The 15,615-nt window shown below is 39.3% G+C and overlaps 1 protein-coding gene across 1 annotated transcript; it reads right to left on the reverse strand.

Moving 5' to 3' along the window:
- Positions 1-238: 238 nt before the first annotated feature.
- LOC110913970 (UDP-glucuronic acid decarboxylase 3) lies at positions 239-15,402 on the reverse strand. The gene is made up of 7 exons (XM_022158782.1): positions 15,396-15,402; positions 1,991-2,033; positions 1,807-1,915; positions 1,220-1,303; positions 646-721; positions 519-559; positions 239-424 (listed from the first exon to the last, which is right to left on the reverse strand). Exons 1-7 carry the CDS (start codon positions 15,400-15,402, stop codon positions 239-241), a joined length of 546 nt encoding a protein of 181 aa, XP_022014474.1.
- Between the last annotated feature and the right edge of the window lie 213 nt (positions 15,403-15,615).

The following is a 15,615-nucleotide window of genomic DNA, read 5'->3' on the forward strand; positions in this document are numbered from 1 at the left end:
TGAATACGGCTGAGATTGCACCAAAACATTAGTTTCCGCCTCTTGTTTTGGATAAGAAATCTTCTGATCGGCTCGTTCAGGGCCAAAAACGATCCTACAAAACCTTTTTTTCTTTTCAATGTGTCTAGCATCATTGAAAATCAGAGCGGGTGAAAGAGTGCAGTTCCAGCAGATGCTTCATTTGCAACAAGATTACTTCCAAAATTCTTGCGGTTTGAGGACATGCACACACTCACACTCATGCAGTCCTTGGTAGTCCAAGCCTCTTGTGGAAGTCCTCGTCCATTGGGGGAAGTCCATAACGTAATTTGAATGTTGGTTCCCAACCAAGCACCTCCTTTGGCTTGGTTATCAATGGCTTTATTTGTCGAGGATCATCATGCGTGTTTTCCACATGTATTATTTTCACTTTCGGGTTTATCAGCTACCATATGTGGTTTTCATACTCATATTAAAAGCCAAATTCAAGGGCATTTTGGACATAATAATAAAATTGTTAAAGAACTTCCAGAACTGACCTCTTTCACATTCTCTGCAACTTCAAGCATGGTAAATTCATCTGAGTGAAAAAGAAATCATAAAATTAGTCATCCAGTACACTACTAAAAACCAGCAATAGATATTCACGTAAAAAGATATGCATACCATAATGTTGACCTGGATTTCCAAGGTTGATTGGGCCTGTATTGTTTACTTCCGTAAGCCGAATATGGCCATCGACCTGATGAACAAGTGAGACACACACACACTAACCAAATAAACTGTTTGTCGCAAATATTGAGGGGCCAAAGATGTTTGATGTTGACAAAATAGCCTTTTAATATATATATAATAACAAGTCAAACCTCCTGATTGCTTGATTTAAAAAAAATAGAAAGTTTGTATTTATAAATAACATGCTAATTGTTTATAAGAAAGTTGAATAAAATAAGCACAGACGTGTTTGCAAAATCGCTCAGCCCGGCCCGTTTTAACTTTTCAAACAAAAAACTATATGACCCGTTATGCAACCCACCCTTTTCATCGTTTATAAAAAAAGTAATAAAAGAGCATGCAAGAACTGATATCTTCATCCTATTTCATGGCTGCTTTGAGAGAATACATGGCATGCTCGGTTTTCGGAAGATCCTCTGCGGGGGTCCATATTCTCAAGGCAACTTTACGACCCAAACACGTTGTGAACATATTGTCTCGGCTCGCTAACTGGCCCGCAACTAACGCGAATAGATAGCATTGTTTCTTGAACAGGTAGATAGCATTGTTTCTTGAACGGGTCCTCCCAAAGCACAAAATGCTTCCCACCCTATAGTGTTTAGATAAATATAAAAACTATAAAACTAAAACCACTAATGAACTATTGAGCATAAACGAACACGTAATCAAACGTTCACGAACATAAATGAACGAACACATCCTTTGCTCATGTTCGTTTATTTACATGAACGAACTAAATTTCTTGTTCGTGTTCGTTCATTAATTAAACGAACGAGCACAAACGTACTTCCTGCCGAACTGTTCACTGAACGCTTGGTTCGGTTCGGTTCGGTTCGTTTACAATCCCAAATACAATAAAGCTAAAATTTTGGGCACATGTTAAATTAAAAAACTACTGCAAGTCTGCAACTAATTATCTTTGTTACAATAAAACTAAAATTTGTTACAATTAAACAAGAAGCACAATAAAAAACAGATATCGAAACAACCCTTGGACCAATCTTCTAAATTAATATAAAATCTCAAGGTAAAATTATCAAAACAAAAACAATTGAAATTTCAATTAACGCTTAATATAGAAAAAAAATTTACCTCTAGGTCTCCTTGCTCAATAAGGTTTCCGTTGGACAACAATACCGGGGTACAGTGACTTATCAGCCTCAATACGACAAGTATATTTCGCCATAATATATGGACGATCCTGAAATAATACACATAACAAATTTAAACATTAAGAAAAAAGAGAGAATCATAAACATAAATGATACTATAATACCATTCTGCAATGTATATACGAGCAACATCTTCATCCAAGCAGCCTAAGATACAAAGTTTCACAGCAAGTAATAGAATAGAAAAAATGAACCTGGAACAATATGGAAGCATACAGGTTGACAGAAGGGCCTTTTTTGTGTTCCAAAGCAAGTAAGATTCCAATTACAATGAAAGTTAAGAGTTGTAACCACAAACCCCGTGGCTAAATCTAATTGTTGGATCTGAGTTTCTTTTTGATTGTATTTTGTGTTTGAAGTTAAGATGAAAATGGATGAGTTGTGCAGCGGAATTAAAATGAAAACAAACTTTGCATACAATCAAATGAGAGTAATACTTTAATCAAACATCTTTTACACAATGAACCAAATGATTGAATTTAATTTCAACAATGATTACAAAGATAGATGTATGAATGCAAACTCCCCCTCAGCCCGAGCTCAGTAGTTTGTTTGTGCAAAGAAGACGAATGATGTAAAGAGCTAATAGAACAGTACAAAGTACTGAACTATTTGTAGGCACTTGCAAACTACTAAGCATCTTTGCTGACGTCACCATGAAAGTGACATCTAACCTCCTAACAAACTCTAACCTCTGATCTATACAGACACTGCTTGTGTTAACTACTGCCAATACATTCTATTACAAAACAGACTTTAGAGTAGCTGCTGCAACCTTCTACTGCTGTGAACCCAGCAGCACTTGTCCAGATCAGCAGTGCTTGACTCAAGGCAGTAGATTGAATCAGCAGGACTTTAGTCTTCCATCAGATCTTTAGTTGAGCAGCAGTTATGGGTCAGCAGTTTAGCAAGATCAGCAGATAGGAGGTCATCAGTAGTTGTAATCACTTTCAAGGGGAGAGATTTGTATATCAGCATTTGCTTATTCAGAATCCATTGTTCTGATCCAGTTTTGGCTTTAATTATCTGTTCCTCTGATAGGGTTCAATCCCAACAATCTCCCCCTGGAACAGATAATGCCAAAACCCTTCATTATTTGTGGATATTTTATTGCCTCATTAACAGCTCCCTTATCTGACCTTTAAATTGTAATTCAAAGTCAAGGGCATCTATATCTTCATCATCCCTGCTAAGTGGAAGATCAAGGAGATCCTGCAAATCTTCAAGACTCAGGCCAAGAGCTTGTTCCCTTGATATTTTCTCCACTTCTCCACCAGACCTGAGCAAAGTCAATACGTAGGTCTGTTTTGTCAGTTGCCCACTTTTGTATTTTTGAGCCTGGTGGGTTTCTTGGGAGATGTTTATTTGCAGAAGTATTTGGTGAGGCTGGCCTGTTCATCACTGGCTGAGCAGTGGTAGCAGAGTTTTCATGTTCAAGTTCTTCTTTTAACGTTCTTAACAAGCCTTCTTTTAAAACAACATTTCCAGCAAGAATTTCTTGAATAGTTTCAGCTCCTAACTGGCTTTGTGTCCTTCTTTTGTAGATGGCATTACCAGCTGGAGTAGTGGATCTCCTGATTTGCAGCTTTGATGGTCCTTTTGAAACCGCTGCTTCAGGGTAGTCAGGTTTTTGAGGAATTTTTGGATCTTTCTTTCTTAATTCCTCCAACCTTTTGTAGGTTGACCTGACCAAATCTTCTTTCCATCTAGCAACTTGTCTTTTGGTGCCAAATTCAGCAACAACCAGTTCTTTTTTCATTCTCTTTAGTTCCAACTGCTTTTCAGGTACATTCCTTTTGAACTTTGCCCAATCAGGAGGAGTGTGAGTGACTTTCCTTTTTATCATATCTTGAATTCTGGCTGTTTCAGCTTCAAGCTCTGGAACAGTCCACTCTTTGTACATGTGTCTCTCTCCTTTGTATTTCTTGTAAAACATAATGCTTTCAATGTAGTCTTTCTTCAAAGTTTCAGCTGCTCTTTCTGAAATTTGTTGACTGACATTTTTAGCAAAACGTTCTAGGGAACTGACTTGTGTGAGAAAATATTGGTAGTATCTTGATACTTCTTTGTCAGATTTCCCTTGTGTGTTTCTTTTCGAGATATCCTCTGCTTGCTTGGCCTTTATCTTCAAATATTCTTCAATGTTTTTGGGCCAGGGATATCCTTTGATTGAAGGCAAACTCCTTTTGGCAGGGTCATCCTCAGTATAAAAGGATTTTATTTCTTCTCTAACTGCTTCCAGTTCAAGAGGAAATTGAACACCTGCAGGAGGTAAGAGCTTGTGCATTGGAATAGAAGAGAGTGGAACTGGTTTTGGTATATTGACAAGAGCTAAAGGTTTTGAAGATGTTGGGGATGGTGAAGTGACATCATATTTAGGAATTAGCCTTCTCCTCTTTATTTGAGGAGGGACTGATGATGTTTTGGATGGAAAGGTGGTTGTAGTGGCAGTGGTTTGTGATAGACTAACAGTTGTTGAAACAACTGGTGTTCCAACTATTGTTGTCTTTACAGCAGAAGTTATAACAACTGCTGTCTTCTGCCTTTTGACAGGAGGTGATTGTGATTTTGGTGGTGATGGAGGTAAAGCATTGGATGTAGTGTGTGTTGAAGTGGTGTGTGTTGAAACTACTGAAGTACCAACAGCAGCTGATACACCAGGAGTTACAACAGCTGTTTTAGGTGGTGGTTTTTGAGCAGACTTTGAACGTCTGACCGGAACGGATTTGGGTAGCCTTACTTTTCTAGTAGGCTTCTTCTTTTCATCAATGAGATTTTCATCATCTCTTGACCCTGAAGTACCCTGATCCGGATAATCCACCCTGGCTTTCTTTTTGGCCTCTCTATCCCTTTTTACACATGCAAGTGCTTCTGCAAGTGCATTTGTGGTCACATCAATTTTCTTACTCCCATCTAGCAAAGGAATCTGTTTGGTCATATTGGAATTTTCTGGTGCGAGGTAGAGACCATCTGTTATTCCTTTCCTTCTCCATTCCTAAATTTTCTCCCCCTTTTTGGCATTATCTTCGGGGAGTTGATCAATGAAGAACACTGGTGGAGGAGCAGTGCCAGTGGAGTGCAAGATCTGAGTTTTGAGAGCCTTTAGATCAGCCTGAGTGTCTTTGTACCTAGACTCCATAACATTTCTCAATTGTTGAACATGTTCCAGAGCTCATTTGTAGCAGGTGCCTATTGGAGAGCAGGTGCTTGAGGTGGAACAGCGGTGGATTGTACCTTTTGTACTTGTAACAACTGTTGTAGCATATCTTTGAGTTCTGCAACAGAGTTATCAAGTTTTTTAACACGAGCCGTCAATTTCTGGTACTTTAAACCATCACCCAATTTAATGGGATCATCTGATTTCCAACTAACAGTGGTTTCATCAGTGGTAGAAGTAGGGAGTTTACTCCAAACCTTAACCACTGATGCCCCTTTTTCTTGGTACTGGGGTCTTCTTCCTTCAACACTTGACAACCTTTTGATGTTGCAAGTAGGATAAATGAATCCACTGGTGGTTGGCAGAGGTGCTATAAAAGGAATTGCCTCCAAGGAAGTCTTATTGATGTAACCACTGTCCAACTGTAAACCTGTAGGTTCAACAGTTTTAGTGGCTGCTTCAGTTGGATTACCACAAGGAGTTACTTGTAACTCAATGGGTGTAACCTCCTCAGGTTGTGTTGGTGGGTTAGCAATGAATGACACAGCAGGCTCAGTCATTTGTTGAGGTATATTCTCATTGACAGGTGATTGAGAAGGATTGAGTAATGCCTGGTTCAAATCAATTGCATCCAACAGTAGTTGTGTTTTTGGTGGAATTGTGGATGTAATGGTGGGTTTAGAAATCAGATTTGCTCCGGGCATTGAGCTGTGGATGATGGAGACAAGTGTATCCAGAGCATCATGATGTGGTGGCCCTTTGTGTACAACCTGTTCTTTTTGTGAAGAAGCAGGAGGAGTTATGGTTATGGGTTGAGATATTTGTACCAACTGCTGTGAGGAAGAAGCAGTAGTGGTTTCTTGTGGCATTTGTGTTGTCACAGGCATTAACTCTGGTATCTCATCCTCCAGAGTTGCCAGTTTGATTGGTTTGGGGGGTTTTTGGTTTTTCTTTTTGTAAAGCTTTTTGGGTTTTGTAGGTGTGGGTTTTAAAACAGTTGGTCTGCTGCTTTGATCACCTAGAGTAGTAGGCTCAGCAGCAGATACCTGAGGAGCAGTGGTTGCTGCTAAATTCTGCTCAGGTACCCCTGCTTGTGTTTTGCAAGGTGCTAACATTCGTGAAAAAGTTTCAGATGCTAGGCAGTTTATTACAGTTATTTCACCTTGGTTTATTAAAGCTAAATCATCCTTACTGAATTTCTTTTGAAAATAATAGCTTAAAAACCTTGGGAATAGTAAGAATGATTTGCTTTCAACATTATTAACCAAATCTTTAAAGATTTCCCGAGAATAATTATAATTTTCTTCTTGAAGAATTGCATATCCCAGATTTTGAATCTTTATAGGGATCTCATTAAAAGAAGTGGTTTTGTTTGAAACACATAGGAGGAGGGTATGAAATAGAAATCTTGGTGCAGGAGGAAAATAACCTTTTTCTAAGGTTAGTTTCTTCATCATTGTGGCTTCATACCCTCTTTCAATGAAGTCAATGTGCAACTCGTTTTTAGTGAAGGAAGTTTTACCTGCCTGGTCATCGAGTTGAAAGACTTCGGAGATGGATTGTGGTGTAATGTGGACATCTTTACCTTTTATGGAAGATTGGATTGCAGTTGCAATGTTTCCTTGTTTTTCAAGGGTTGCATTCTTCCAAAATTCCCTTTGGGTCGCCAAGTAGATGGGTGCGTCGGCGGTGAGCAAAGTTTTGTACTTTGATTTTGCCATGATGGTGATAATGGAATCGAAAACATCTGTGGTTCCTGGTTTTGTGAGAAGACCCAGCAGATTGTGAGATTTTTTGAATGGAATTTCAGTGGTAGTTGCCTTTTGAGAGGCTGTTTTCGATGATCTTGATGAGGGTTTTGCAGAGAGCTTCAATTTTTTCATTTTTGAAACGAAACGATCGAAGAAAATTGTGAGAAATGAGAAGAAAAACTGCTTTAAGAAGAGAATTTTTAAGAATTCAATTCGACAGTAAAACCCTGTTTTGATGGTGAGTGGGGATGTTATAGGAAAGAGAATGAATGCTGACGTGGCAGCCGTTACAAAAGGTCTAACTGCTATGTACTGCCCACGTGACAACCACTGGTGAAAATGAAGGACAGTACTTTTGGTGAAAGCAACTGATGAAAGCAGTGGAAAGGGGGCAGTGGATGATTTTCACTATCAGTGGATAGCATATCAGTGGATAAGACACTGCTTTTGAACAACAGTGGTTATCAAGGAATGAGAGAACAGAGGTTGCCTTTCAGTAGTGGGCAGACCTTTTGAAGTAGAGCAGACTTTTGAACAATCAGTGGTTATGGCAGACTTTTAAGGATTTTAATGAAATTTTCATTTTTAAGCTATTTTTAAGGATGGATTTTTTATTTTCTGAAAACATTTTGTTGCTTTTATTCATAGAAAACAAGATGTTGCTTGTTATTCCATGTTTAGCATCCCAATCCTAGAGACCAAGCTTTCAAAAGTGGCTGTATCAAGTGCTTTTGTGAGCACATCTGCTAGCTGGTCTTTAGTTGGGACATGATGCAGAGAAATCAAACCTTTTTCATAGCAATCCCTCACAAAGTGATGTCTGATGTCGATGTGCTTTGTGGTAGAATGGGAAACTGGATTTTTGATGATATTTTCTGCTGCCTGGCTGTCCAACATGAGTGGTGTCTTTAAGGCAGTGATACCAAAATCCAGTAACTGATTTTGAAGCCACAGGAGTTGGGCTGTACAGCTTGCAGCAGCAATGTATTCAGCCTCAGCAGTGGATGTTGAAACTGCTGCTTGCTTTTTGCTTTGCCAAGAGACTAAGCAATCACCTAGAAACTGGCACCCTCCTGAAGTGGACTTCCTTGTGGTGTGACATCCAGCAAAGTCACTGTCTGAAAAACCTGAAAGCTTGATATTCCCATTAGCTGGATACCAGATACCAAGTGTGGGAGCACCTTTTATGTATCTGAGAATCCTTTTTATAGCAATGGGATTTGATTTTCTGGGAGCTGATTGACTTCTTGCACAGACACATGTTGCAAACATGATGTCTGGTCTAGATGCAGTTAGGTACAATAAGGACCCAATCATGCTTCTATAGAGTGTTTGGTCAATCAGCTCATCCTTTTCATCAGACATAACCAGCTTATTTGTGGCCATGGGTGTGCTGCATGGTTTACAATCATTCATATCAAATTTGGTTAAAAGTTCTTTAGCATATTTGCTTTGATGAATGAAAGTTCCATTTTGCAATTGCTGTACTTGGAGACCAAGAAAGCATTGCAGCTCACCCATTGCACTCATTTCAAACTCAGCTGTCATGAGTTCTCTAAACTCTTCACACATTTTGGTACATGTGCTTCCAAAAATAATGTCATCCACATAAATTTGGACAATCATTAAATCTTTCCCTCTCCATTTAAGAAACAGTGTTTTATCAATGGTACCTCTTTTGAAACCATTTGAGAGTAGAAAGTTGGAAAGAGTTTCATACCAGGCTCTAGGTGCTTGTTTCAGGCCATACAAGGCTTTGTTTAGCCTGTATACATGATCAGGATAAAATGGATCCTCAAAGCCTGGAGGTTGACATACATATACCTCTTCTTGCAATGTACCATAGAGGAAAGCACTTTTGATATCCATCTGAAACACCTTCATGTTGTGGTTGACAGCAAAGGCCAGGAACAGTCTGATAGCTTCCAATCTTGCAACAGGGGCGAATGTTTCATCATAATCAATCCCCTCTTCCTGTCTGTAACCTTGAACCACAAGCCTGGCTTTGTTCTTGACAACAATGCCCCTTTCATCTGTTTTGTTCTTGAAGACCCACTTTGTGCCAATGGGACTAACCTCTTTTGGCAGTGGTACAAGCTCCCATACTTGTTGTCTCTTAAACTGTTGGAGCTCCTCTTGCATGGCTTCTACCCAGCTGTTGTCTTTTAGTGCCTCTTGGTACTTGACTGGCTGATGAAGTGATAGAAAACCAGCAAAAAGACAAATGTTTTGGGTTTGGCTTCTTGTGAGCACCCCTTCATTGATGTTGCCAATGATTTGATCAGGTGGATGAGATCTCAAGAAGATTAAATCTCCTTGGTATGGTATGATGGCATTTGTTTGTGAAGGCTGCAAATGTGTATCATCTGAGCTAACCACTGCTGATGACTTTGATGACCCAGCAGTGGCTTCAAAAGGTGGTGGAATGGGTGGCAATGGAGTGGACCACTGCTGACTTTTATCCCTTGTTTGAGGATTTTTGTCAACAGTGTTTGAGGATGTGGAAGCAGTGGTGAATGGGCTACTTTGGTCAACAACTGTTGATGTAGCAGTGGTTGAGCTTTGACAGATGTTTTGAACAACTGATGCTTTTCCCTTTGTGGCAGACCTTTGAGGGATGATGACTTCATACCCATAGTCTGGTGTTGTATCCTCTGATGGACCTGCACTATTAGTCTTGACAGCAGTATTTTCAAAAGTGAATTTTTCAAGATCAAACAGTTCAGCAGGATTTGCTGGGATTTTCATTGATGAAAGTTCATTGAACTTTACATCCAAAGTCTCTTCCACTACCTTGGTCCGTGCATTGAACACTTTGTAGGCCTTGGCAGTGGTTGAGTATCCCAGAAAATAACCACAATCACTTTTGGCTGCAAATTTTGAAATGGAATCTTTTAAGTTCAAAATAAAGCATGGGCAGCCAAACACCTTGAAGTATGAGATCAGTGGTTTGATTTTATACAGAATTTCATAGGTCGTCTTTTTGTGCCTGGGGTTTATTAAAACTCTGTTCTGGACATAGCAAGCAGTGTTTACTGCCTCTGCCCAGAAAGTTAATGGCAAACCTGAATCTGCAAGCATGGTTCTGGCAGCCTCAATCAAAGTTCTGTTCTTTCTTTCAACAACCCCATTTTGCTCTGGTGTTCTAGGGATGCTGTACTGCCTTACAATCCCTTTCTTCACACAGAAGGCATCCAACTCCCTATTTTTAAATTCTGTGCCATTGTCACTCCTAAAGCTTTTCACTGGAAGGTCAAATTGCTTTTCAACCTGTGTCACAAAGTCTTGCAAAATGCCTGCAGTTTCATCTTTAGAGTGCAAAAAGAAGGTCCATGTAAACCTAGAAAAGTCATCAACTATAACTAAACAATATCTTTTCTTTTTGAGGCTCATGACTTGAACTGGGCCAAACAAATCCATGTGTAGCATTTGCAAACACTGGATTGTTTTGGACTCTTCAATGGACTTGTAGGAACTTTTATGCTGTTTTCCTTTTAAACAGGAAATGCAATGTTCAGGACATGAAAACAATTTTTGTGGTAGGCCTCTCACCAAACCATTTTTTGAAATTTCTGTTATTGTCTTAAGATTTGTGTGCCCCAGTCTTTTGTGCCAAAGTTCTGTCTCTTTGTTAGAGGCAGCTGAGAACAGACAGGCATCAGCTCTGGGACACTCTTTTGACATGTCAACAACATAAACATTGCCACTTCTTTGAGCAACAAGTTTAGTTTGACCATTTTTGATTATTGCTTCAATCTTTTTGACCATTTCTGGTCCAACAATCCTACAACAATCTTTTGTGAAGAATGACCCAAACCCTTTGTCACTCATTTGAGATACACTCAGAAGGTTGAATTTTAGATTGTCTATTAGATTGACATTTTCAAATTTTACATTGCCAGATTGCACTGTTCCAGACCCCAGAACCTTTCCTTTACTATTATTTCCAAAGGATATATCACCCCCACCATGGATTTTAAATTCTTTGAGGAGGGCTTTACATCCTGTCATGTGCCTGGAGCCTCCACTATCTACATACCAAAGACTATTAAAGCATGCAAAAGCTCCCTGCACATGAAGTAAAAGGATTAGTTCATTAAGGACTCCAAAGCCAATAGGGCTTTGGATGGAGTCTCAACAGTGTCTGGTATGGATGCAGTGTGATGGACAGTGGTTAAGTCAGGGGTTTAGACAGTTTTAGTACTGTTCCTTGCTAACCACCTGTTGAGGGTCTTGCCCAATCACCTGCTGGTAACCGAAAGGATGCCTATTCACTCTGGGTTTAGAGGGCTTTTTGTAGACCTCATAAACGTGTGGAATCCTTTGGTAGGACTGTTTTTCCTTGCCTTTTCTAAACTGATTGGCAGGAGGTGCATCAGTAACCTGAACATCTCTTTTAACAGATGTTTGGTTCAGCTGTTTTGTGACAGTTGTTTGAACTGGCACAAACAGTGGTTGTTTCTTTGTGAATTTGACAGATGCTGATGCTGATGGACTCAAGGATGTTTTAGCAAGGTACTCATTCTTTTTGATGTCAAAGTTTTTGAGATACACACATGCTTGAGTTTTGTGGTTTGTTTTACCACAAACAATGCAGCTTTCAGCTGAAACTATGACACTTGTTTTGTTTATATCATAAGCTTTTAAGTGGAAACAATCTTTTGTTAGATGGTTCCTTTTCTCACAAAATTCACAAAACAAGTTATCAATTTTTTCTTTCTTCTTCCTCTTTTCAGACTCCTTTGCAGCAGAGGTTTTAACCACTGCTTGGATGTCCTTAAGAGGAATGACTTTAGCTTTTGGAGCTTTAACACCATCAGTTGATGTAAAGTCCATTGGCTTGAAATTTTCAAGAATATCACACTCATCAGACCATTTTGGTTTAAATTGATGATTTTCAATCTCCTCAAAAGCAGAGGGGCCCATTGGTCTGTCAAGTGTGATTTTGTTACCAAGTTTGTCAGTGATTTTCACTTCTTGGCCATTCTTGTTTGTGGGGATGTACTCAGCAGTTACATCAGTGGTTGAAACAGATTTTTCAAAAGCAGTGTTTTCATCATCATGTTTTCTATAACCAACCCCAAATTTCACATTGCTTTTTATCTGTTTCTCAAGCATAACCTCATACCCTTTACATGATTCCACCCATTTCTCACATGTGATCTGGGTGGATTCTAACTCCTTTTTGCAAACTTGGTATTTTTCTACCATAGTTTGGAGTTGGGTTTTGGTTATGCTTTGCTCTTCTTTCATGGTGCTAATCTCTTTCTCTTTTTCAGCCAATTTGTTTTTAAGTTCTTTTAAAGATCTTTCAAATTTGACTTCATCAGTTAAGATTTTGTTCCTAAGGTTTTCATTCACCTCTTTGATGTTAGCAAAAGCAATAATGCAATTGTCAGAACATAGTTTTTCTAGAACTTCAGGTGATACCTTGGCAGCAGCCATCATTGCACAATCACACTGAGTATTCTCTTCATCACCAGCTCTCTCTTCTTTTTCACCTGCCTTTTCTTCTTTCTTATCTTCTTCAGACCATAGATCTGTCAGTGGTTCAATCAGGGTACCTGAACTTTCTTCCAACAGTACTTCATTAGCCACAGCAGTAACCACTTCTTCAATCACCTCATCCACTGTTTCAGAGACCAGCTGTTTCTCTTCAGATTCAACACCCTCTTGTATTGACTCTAATGCCATCAAACAAAATTCATCATGAGAAGAAACATTAGAAGCATAAAGTGCAAAGTTTTCATCACTAAGGTCTTTAGGCATACTGCTCCAGTCAACAAACTCTTGAGTAAAGAAACTTTGTTGATCTGGTTGTGTTGCTACTGGAGCAGTGGTTTGTGGTGCAGGTTGCACTTGTGCCTGGGGAGTAGGGGTTTGAACATATTGAACTTGTGGAGAAGCTGTTTGGACATAATGCACTGGCACAGGAGCAACAGCATAGTGAGCAGTGTTCACATGTGCTGCTGGGGCATATTGGGCATAATGCATAGTGTTTTGATTTTGAGGTCTAGGATTTGAACTAGGGTGAGTGATTATGGGACCAGTTATTTGACTCCTACACTCTCTAGCAAAATGTCCTAACCTGTTACCCTTATAGCACTTGATTTTCGATTTATCCAACTCAACCCTTAGATTCCCATGCAACCCTGGGAATTTTCGCCCTGTTCTTTTATAAAACTTGCTAGTTCTAACACTTAGCAAGGCCAGTTGATGCAAGATGTCCATTTCCTCTAGATCAGTGGGGTCAAAATGCTGTAAATCATTTAGTTCAAAGCTTAAATTGTCTGACATCTAGTTTTCATTTGCAGTGAATGCATAACCTGTAGAGTGAGGATCAGGGTTGTTAAAATTTGCACCAACAGTTATGTCAGTGAAGTGATCATAACCCTGATTCTTACCACTACCACCAGATTCTTCTTGACCCAGAAGAGCAGTGTTACCGAATGAACAATCATCAACGGTTTTCCCTGACTCTTGTAACTTCCTTTTCTAGTTCAACTCCCTTTCGTAGGTCAGGAGTCGACCATGGAGTTGGGTCAAGGTCAGATCCTTGAACTCAGGTGAATTTCGGGTGACAAACGCTATTGTGTCCCATTTATCTGGCAGTGACCTGAGGAACCTGCTGTTTTGAGTTGAGTTTGTAAAAGTGGTTTTAACAAGCCTCAGTTCACTGATGAGACAACTGAACCGCTCAAGTTGTTGCGTCAGTGATTCACCTTTAACATGACAAAATGTTTCATACTGTTGGTTCAGGATTTCCCTATTGTTTTCTATGACCTCTTCGGTACCTCCAAACTGTTCCTTAAGCGCATCCCACAACTCTTTGGCATTGTCACAATGTAACAATCCAGCATATATTTCGTTGGGCAGCGCTGATGCTATGATACTAAATGCTTTAGCATCTAGTTCAAACTTTTGATAATCCGTTTCAGTATAATTTTCAACAGGTTTTGGAACTTGTTTTTTAGCATCTTCAGCGCTTGGCACTGTAGGAACATGAGGACCAAAGATGACAGACTTCCAACAACCTGTGCTTTGTTGAGCGAGGATGTGACCCATCCTCCTCTGCCAGATGTTGTACTCATTTCTTTTTAGCATAGGTGGTTTAAAGAGAGAACCAATGTTGTTTTTATCGTCCTGAGATTGTGACGTCATTCTTGTTGTTTTACAGGTACTGAGAAATCAACTTTAGTGGTGATTAATCCTTACTCTGTTTTTCAACGACGAACAAACGATCAGTATCAACTGTTTTGAGCTGAACTATTTACGTCAAAATGATTGTTAAATCAAATTTGACTGTCCAAGCTCTGATACCAATTGTTGGATCTGAGTTTCTTTTTGATTGTATTTTGTGTTTGAAGTTAAGATGAAAATGGATGAGTTGTGCAGCGGAATTAAAATGAAAACAAACTTTGCATACAATCAAATGAGAGTAATACTTTAATCAAACATCTTTTACACAATGAACCGAATGATTGAATTTAATTTCAACAACGATTACAAAGATAGATGTATGAATGCAAACTCCCCCTCAGCCCGAGCTCAGTAGTTTGTTCGTGCAAAGAAGACGAATGATGTAAAGAACTAATAGAACAGTACAAAGTACTGAACTATTTATAGGCACTTGCAAACTACTGAGCATCTTTGCTGACGTCACCATGAAAGTGACATCTAACCTCCAAACAAACTCTAACCTCTGATCTATACAGACACTGCTTGTGTTAACTACTGCTAATACATTCTATTACAAAACAGACTTTAGAACAGCTGCTGCAACCTTCTACTGCTGTGAACCCAGCAGTACTTGTCCGGATCAGCAGTGCTTGACTCAAGGCAGTAGATTGAATCAGCAGGACTTTAGTCTTCCATCAGATCTTTAGTTGAGCAGCAATTATGGGTCAGCAGTTTAGCAAGATCAGCAGATAGGAGGCCATCAGTAGTTGTAATCACTTTCAAGGGGAGAGATTTGTATATCAGCATCTGCTTATTCAGAATCCACTGTTTTGATCCAGTTTTGGCTTTAATTATCTGTCCCTCTGATAGGGCTCAATCCCAATACTAATAAATCACAAAATCAATTAAATCAAATTAGAATATAAAAAAACAAAAAATAAATCAAAAAAATCAACATATATATTGAAATTATGTTGGGCATCTCTAATGCCAAAACAGGGGAAGAAGCAGCAGAACAAATGAGCACCCATATTAAACACGCATCCAACGGCACCTGCAGACCTCTCTATTTCTCTTGACTGCAGCACAGACTGACTTGCGGTAGAACCCTACAACCACCGTTATTGGGGCTTCGCGTTGTCCACAACCTACCACCGCCATCATCCGAACACCATCATCACTGACTCGACGTCATCTCAGGAGGACTTCTTAATATGTGGGGGTGGCTGGAATTAAAGAATCTATTGATTGCATTGAAAGAGGAACTGTTGAGTTTAAGAAACTGGTAATGGCATTGAAGGGGAAGGGAACGTCATAGAGAGAATCAATCAATATTGATAAATGGTGGATCCATTTTGTGTGAGGAGGGGCATAAAGGGAACAAAATTGATATAAAATACACATTTTAACTTGACCTGTTACCTGCCATCTTAAAAATTGTGTAGAAAATTACATTTCAGTACATCTGAAATGCTTTATAGAGGTTTATAGATTAATCTCCTAACTTTATTGTTTAAGTTTAGGTATTAAAAGAACACATAAATAGCTTAAACAAGTGGCTCTGATACCACCTTTTGTCACAGCCCCCGACCCCACCCTGGGAGCGAGAGCCGTGAACCAGCCAGATGGTATCGGTGTTTAT

This window comes from Helianthus annuus, chromosome 15 (assembly GCF_002127325.2).
Source record: "Helianthus annuus cultivar XRQ/B chromosome 15, HanXRQr2.0-SUNRISE, whole genome shotgun sequence".
NCBI classification, from domain to species: domain Eukaryota; kingdom Viridiplantae; phylum Streptophyta; class Magnoliopsida; order Asterales; family Asteraceae; genus Helianthus; species Helianthus annuus.